At 47.0% G+C, this 6,355-nt stretch overlaps 2 protein-coding genes across 2 annotated transcripts; one reads left to right on the top strand and one right to left on the bottom strand.

Annotated features, from left to right (window-relative positions):
* Positions 1 to 1,290: 1,290 nt before the first annotated feature.
* FOXG_21451 (uncharacterized protein) lies at positions 1,291 to 2,846 on the top strand. The gene is made up of 2 exons (XM_018401789.1): positions 1,291 to 1,831; positions 2,302 to 2,846. The coding sequence occupies exon 1, from the start codon at positions 1,327 to 1,329 to the stop codon at positions 1,633 to 1,635; it is 309 nt and encodes a 102-aa protein (XP_018253763.1). The 5' UTR covers positions 1,291 to 1,326; the 3' UTR covers positions 1,636 to 1,831; positions 2,302 to 2,846.
* An 85-nt stretch (positions 2,847 to 2,931) lies between these two features.
* Positions 2,932 to 5,258, bottom strand: FOXG_21450 (uncharacterized protein). The gene is made up of 9 exons (XM_018401788.1): positions 5,100 to 5,258; positions 4,492 to 4,996; positions 4,400 to 4,441; positions 4,285 to 4,348; positions 4,204 to 4,231; positions 4,135 to 4,147; positions 3,990 to 4,079; positions 3,600 to 3,939; positions 2,932 to 3,541 (listed from the first exon to the last, which is right to left on the bottom strand). Exons 2-9 carry the CDS (start codon positions 4,986 to 4,988, stop codon positions 3,302 to 3,304), a joined length of 1,314 nt encoding a protein of 437 aa, XP_018253762.1. The 5' UTR covers positions 4,989 to 4,996; positions 5,100 to 5,258; the 3' UTR covers positions 2,932 to 3,301.
* Positions 5,259 to 6,355: the final 1,097 nt, after the last annotated feature.

Raw genomic sequence — 6,355 nt, 5'->3', positions numbered from 1 at the left:
AAAGTTTAATCCGGGATAGAATTCGGGGCCCCATAGGGGCACACCTAGGCGCGCCTCCACACCTGAACGCGTAGACGCGCGGATTATGTCAACCCTCATGTCGCATTTAGCGTGCTTAAAGGGTTAAAGTGAATGTGATGAGCAGCAGCAAAAATGTGTTGATTGATGATTGTCTTGTTCAGTTGTCTCTCGTGCGGGGTATTCCATCCCGCAGAGTTACTTGATAGAACTTGGTATATCAATAGTAGCTTCTATCAATGCTTGATTTGATTATTGGTATAAGTATCAAGCTCAGGTAAAATGCTTGTGTTAAGGCTTGTAATCCAGTACCTACTTAATTTGGCTAAGTATAAGGATCTTAGGGTTAAACTAACCTCTTTTGATAATTGAATGTGGATGTATGGTGCGCCCTGTCACGTTCCCTTGAATGCGAGCTATTCCCTTGTATTCTACCATTATAACCCTTGCGCGCACGCAAGGGATTTCTTCGGGCAATTTGCTTCTAGTAGGTAAGCTTCAAAGGCTGCGCGGAAAATCGGCAACTATTCCATTAGAGCTTACGATATAAAGTTTGGGCCCCTGTAAACACCTCGGATGATTGTCGGTCCGGCACTAATCCACTTAAAGTAAATAGGGTAGAGATTATCGTCTCGATTATATGGAGCTTCGTATAATATAAACTGACATTGACTTGTGGGACCAAATGTGATGCTATCACGGTGTGGCGGTGTTGGGGGTGGGCGGGGTGGTGGTCAAACACGTTAGCATAGATGACCTATCGGCAATTGGTATGACAAATCAAAGGACCATTATGCTACAGAGAGTAGGAACTTCTGTTGAATTAACTCGGCTTTTAAGAAAGTCAGAATCTACAGTATCAATCCGTGTTGTTTATATTGCGTAGTAGTACTGGGTGAAAGTATATTTCTATGAAACTTGGTTGTTCATTATTGAGATGAGAGTTCTTCTCGGGCTTGTACAGTATCTCTAGATCACTCTTATCTTGGACTTTGAACTTTAAATCTAGAACTTTCAGACTAACAGTCTGAATGCTGAAGATAAGGGGGATTCTCGGATTTTCCAACAATCGGCAGGTGTGGATACCTTGGCGGCTGATGTATCTTCCGATCTGACCGCGACCTTGCCAACCTCTCCAATAGACCGTGACTTGGCACGTACCGCAGATACTGTACGGAGGAAGGGATCAAAAGTCTTTGCTCGCGCTAAAATGAGAAAAGCGGGGTAATAGCAGGGGTACTTAATTTTCAGTGGGTTTCCCCCTACCTTCTAGGTACTCATTCCTTCTAGGTCAATGATTTTTTGGATATGCACCGGAATTCTCTCTATCCACGCCCTGATCTTCTCTTGCGGCAGATCCCTCCACGCAGCTTCCCACCTGTGAATAGCTTCACTTCTATTCTTTGGGGCGCCTTTTTTAGTAGTATACCTCTTTATCCACGGCCAAGCAGGCTCTATAGCATTCAAATCAGGCGAATTCGGACACCAAAGAAGCCGCTGAACCTCCCACAGATCAAACACACGTTGCTGTGCGTGGTGGTTATGTGCCGGCGCCTTATCTTCTTGAACAACAGTATTTTTCCTCTCCTTCATACATTCCTTTGCAAAAGGAAGTAATTTTGGTATAAGAATATTCTGCTAATACCGCCACCAATCAATACCACCTTTTCCTTCTCTCACAAGCTTCCCATTTGCCTTATTCCACCTCCAAACGGGCTTCTTACCCGGCTTATTTCGAAGCCCTAGGCGTTGCACACCATTTGTGATCTCCCACTGCGTCTTCATAGCCGGCTCAAGGGCTTCATTTATCGCCGTAAGTGAAGCTTCGGCTTCCTTCTTCTCTTTTGCGGTCTCTGGCTTCCAGCAATGACAAGGTCCCTTTTTATCATACGAAAAGGCGGCCCAGAACATGAACTCGCTGGAGCCCTTCCATCGCTCGCGAATGCAGCTACGAACGACCCGTTCCTCCGCCTTCCTCCAGATCCGATAACCGCCACGACGGTGAAGAAGGATAACAGACGTTTCGTCAGACCAGATGACCGCCTTCCAGTCTTCTAGGCTCCAATTTTGGTGGTCAAGGCACCATTGCAGTCTCTCCTTCCTCATCTTCGTCGTCAGTCCAGGCTTCCTCGTCGGCTTCGTTTTCCGGAAGCCGGCCGCCTTGAGGATCCTAGTCACAGTGGTCTTTGAGATATCGATGCCCTGTAAACTAAGCTCGCCGGCAATATCAGAAGCTGTTTTTTCCCTTCCAAAGCGATCTCTGCTAACCTTAGTGATAACTAGGTCAGCAGTCTCTTCAGTCTGCTTGCGTGGGCGCCCCGACCGCGGAGCATCTTCAACGTATACAGGCTGTGGTACGCACGCGGGCAGGGCGTGAAGTTAGAATACCGCGAAAATACTATAACCCACTTAATTCTAAAACGAAATACGAATATTATTTCACTCTTATTATTTTTTGGTGGATTTCTTACATCTGGTTGAAAAATTGCATTTTGTATGGGGAAATATTTCTTTTGCTTACCCGTAGGTGGGTACTGCATGGTAATGAGAAAGGCCCGGGACACGCCGATGCCACATCAAGCCGCTCATCATCTTCTCCTGCAAATCATTCATATCGATCCATCCTAACACCACCCGTCCATAGCTTCTTGAGCACCCATTGGCCCATTCGGCGGCACGGATCCCTTCCATTATTTGCCAACAAAGGGTGTGTTTCGTTTAGCCCAAAGGCAACCGTGAGCGCAGAAATCAAGATGAACAGCCCACATATGAAGTTCGGTAACGCGAAGGGAAATCTTGACGTCCAACTAGAGTCACCTTCCTTTCTAGAGTTCTTCAGAATAGTCATTTCGCCACTATCTGCTCCAGAAGGGTCGGCTAGAAAACCGCCCAACAAAGGTCCTGACATTTAGTTGCGATTTGTTGAAATGAGCATGTTATATTTTTGTTGAAAAACAAGAAAGACTGGTGTTAACCAGCGAAAGCTATAGGCAAGCATACTTCCACATCCCAGCCACCAATGGATCGGAATAGCCATTGATACGTCAAAGCAACGGATCTCAACAAGCACACCACTGCGCAGCCAGCCGTTATCGGCCAAGTCCGAAGAGACTTTATTCCCGCCGACGGATAAGAAAGGGTTGAGCAAACTTGCCGAGAGTGCGTCTGGTGAGCGGCCATGGCGGACTGTCCGCGAAGAAATGAATTGGATTATGTAAGTAATTAAAGTCATGGTACTTTGCCTGGAAACAATAGCCTTCTCTCTGTGCAAGAGCATTTCATCTCATTCGGGCTTTTTACCAACTACCACCTTTCGTGGGGTATAGATCTCGTATTCTTTCGAACACGAAAGTATCTCGTTCCGCACTCTGGCAGCAAAGACATGAGTCTCTTTCTCGCTCCATCCAAAGTCTTCAATCGCTAGACGAAGGATTGACCCCACGATGTCCCACGTCAAGATCGCCAGGGCAAATTTGCCTAATCTTTTGCCTTCTTCCGATTCAGGCCACGGACCAATTGGTATCTGCAATTCCCCAGGGTTAGTAGTGAAAAAGCGGAGAGTTGCAGAGCTATGCGCTGACCTCGTACTCATATGCTGTTATGTCCTTGAACCCAGCAGCTGCCATCTCCTGTTGCAGTGTTTCGTTGTTCGCGACCAAGAATGGCCTTCTTCGCTTTTCCCTCGCGGCTCGAAAAAATCCCCCCCACCGATTCATATAACTTTCCTTTGCCAAGGTCACCTTTCTGCTCCTGAATTCGATGGGCCCTTCGTGAAATTCTGCAACGCCCCCTGGGGCGAGAGCCCTGAAAACTTCTTTGGTGAACTCACGCCAGTTGACACTCCCATTCAGGTCCCGAGCATGTATGTAGTCGAACGAGGATTCTTTGAAGGTCCATTCTCGGCCGCAATCGTCGATTTGGCTGGATAGATGTTAGCAGTGTGCTATCGGATGAGACCTCAGTAGTCTCACAACTTGAGGTTGGGAGGCACCCAGTTGGGCATGATGGGCGAGATGTCAATGCCTATAACATCAGCATCAGGGTGTTCATCGGCAAAATCTCTGAGCTATGGTTAGTCACTGTCTTGGGCACTCGATGGGAATCATGGAGACATACATAGCCCAGATACCTGAAGATGTACTCGTTAAATGAGACAATGAGGATCGAGAAGCAGGTTTATCATACCAGTTCCTGTCCCTACGTCTAGGACGCGCTTATTGTATCGGTTAGCTGATGCCCACGAGACAATGAACACAGTAACAATACCGGACTGCCACAGGGTATGGTGGCTTTATTAAGGCCTTCTAAAAGGTCAGAATAGATATGGTGGCTTTGATGCAGAGTCAACACAGCATCATGCAACATCAGGGGTAGCACTCACAACCCATCCCACATCTGTTGCCGTGTCTCGTCATTCGGTTCCCTGCACAATAATCTCAGCAAGCTATAACTAATGACACATCTTCTGCTTACCAATGATAGCCTATATCCTCGTTGTGATATTGTCGGCCAAACAACTGCTGAAAATTCTCGGCTACGGTGTTGACCGAAGTAGTGGACGCGGTGTCCAGGTCAACATAACCCTCGTCATCAAAATCCACGTCGCCGCGGTCTGTAAACGCGTCATCGTAATCGGTCTGGGATATGCCTTCGTGATCCGCCTCGGATTTCAACCTATGATCGGAAGCGTCGCTGGAGTCGATCGTAGAGGTCTCGGAAAGCGCATGATCGGTCCTAGACCGGGATCGCGTGCAATTACCGGTAGAGGTACGCTCTGTAACCGAACCGTTTTGCTGTGACAGTTCAGGATGATACTCGCTGCTGCTGCCGAGAGGTCGAGACTCAAGCGGCATTGTCTCGGACGGAAGACTGGAAGGGATCTTCTTGTGCCACGACGTTGAACAGGTGTACGAAGCGGCCGAGGCGGCGATAGATCGGTAGGCGATCTTGGAAAACGAAGCAGGTGGCATTCTACAGACTTTTGTACAATGTTAGAAAACTATATCATCGATGAGAAGTCAAGGGTTACGCAAGAAGATATCCGGTGATTTTCAACGCGAACGGTGACGCGACATACGAACCTCGCAGACGGGCCGTGTCCGGCTCGGAACAGCGGAATGCCAACCAGACACAGAACGACTGGTGGTGCGGTATTGGTACCGGTTGACTAAATTGCCCATAAGTTTGAATACCAGGCGTGCATCTTTTAAGCTGCTTAGAGATGGATTTAATGCTGCATCATTACATAAAATGCGCTTTTTGCATTAAATATTTAAAGCAAGACGCGCTTTATATGCATTATTTCCTGTCGCACTGAGCGTGCTTAACTGCTAGCTTCTTCAGATATATGACCATGTGTATATTAACTTTTGCACGCTGAGTTAAAGTATACTGATGGGCCTTCCTCGACCTTATACAGTGGGATGCAATAAGTTTGAATACCCTTCGATGTACTGGTACCGGTGATCTAGCCTTTTCTTACCTTAGCTGGCTTCTAATCCTTACAGAAAGCCCACAACAGCCAATCAACATAAGGTCATACGGCAGATAGATCATACATCACTAGCTTAAAGAAGCTAGCGACGTAAAAAGATACACGCCCCGTATTCAAACTTATTGCATCCCACTGTACCAGAGTTAGAAATATAATAATCTTTAGATAGGCTAGACAGGGGGTGCCAGTACATCAGAAGGTACAATATTTAAACTTCTTGCCCCCACTGTGCTGCCCTCCACTTTAGACCTTGACTTAGCACGTACCGCAAATAGCAGGGATTAAATGCCAGGGTCAAATTCCGGGGATGTGTCGCGGCTATGCCGAGAGCTAGATACTGTCCTTTCTGTCGGTCCGAGGCACGGCTTAACCGACTCCCCACGGCAAATGACGGTATTTATTGAGTTTAGCCATCGTAACGCAGGACAAGATCATCACAGAATTTCAACTTCTCCTCGGGCTTAGCCTAGAAATTCTGGCTGAAAAATAGCGCCCAACAAGCGAGTGTGCTGACGTGGATGGATGTTTTGCGATCTTATTCTACGTGGCTCCTTCACGTTTCAGGGTCTAACTAAGATAACCCTATGAGGACATATGCTCCGTGCATTCACACTCATGCTATGGACATATTGATATCCATGGGGATTACAACGTGGGATGTAATCAATCTCATAGAGAGCATGCAGGTTTCTTGGACGCCAGTCATTGAATGCAATATGAATTTGGCCGGGAACACTGAGGTAATCGATTACGCGCGTCTTTTGTCGGAGATAAAGGTTGACGATTAGCCCTTTCATTGTAGAGGCGCAAAATCCATTGTTAGCGATGATACAGATTAAAGTA

This window comes from Fusarium oxysporum, chromosome 14 (assembly GCF_000149955.1).
Source record: "Fusarium oxysporum f. sp. lycopersici 4287 chromosome 14, whole genome shotgun sequence".
Classification (NCBI taxonomy): Eukaryota; Fungi; Ascomycota; class Sordariomycetes; order Hypocreales; family Nectriaceae; genus Fusarium; species Fusarium oxysporum.
Note: the sequence above shows the minus strand (reverse complement) of the source record. Positions and strands in the feature narration are given on the sequence as shown.

Excerpts from the sequence above, each read along its gene's own strand:
- FOXG_21450 (XM_018401788.1), bottom strand. The coding sequence starts at position 4,988 with ATGCCACCTGCTTCGTTTTCCAAGATCGCCTACCGATCTATCGCCGCC. Across the intron at positions 4,349-4,399 it reads CAACAGATGTGGGATGGGTT|CCACCATATCTATTCTGACC; the intron begins GTGAGTGCTACC and ends TCTGCATCAAAG. Across the intron at positions 3,940-3,989 it reads GTGCCTCCCAACCTCAAGTT|CCAAATCGACGATTGCGGCC; the intron begins GTGAGACTACTG and ends ACATCTATCCAG.
- FOXG_21451 (XM_018401789.1), top strand. The coding sequence starts at position 1,327 with ATGCACCGGAATTCTCTCTATCCACGCCCTGATCTTCTCTTGCGGCAG.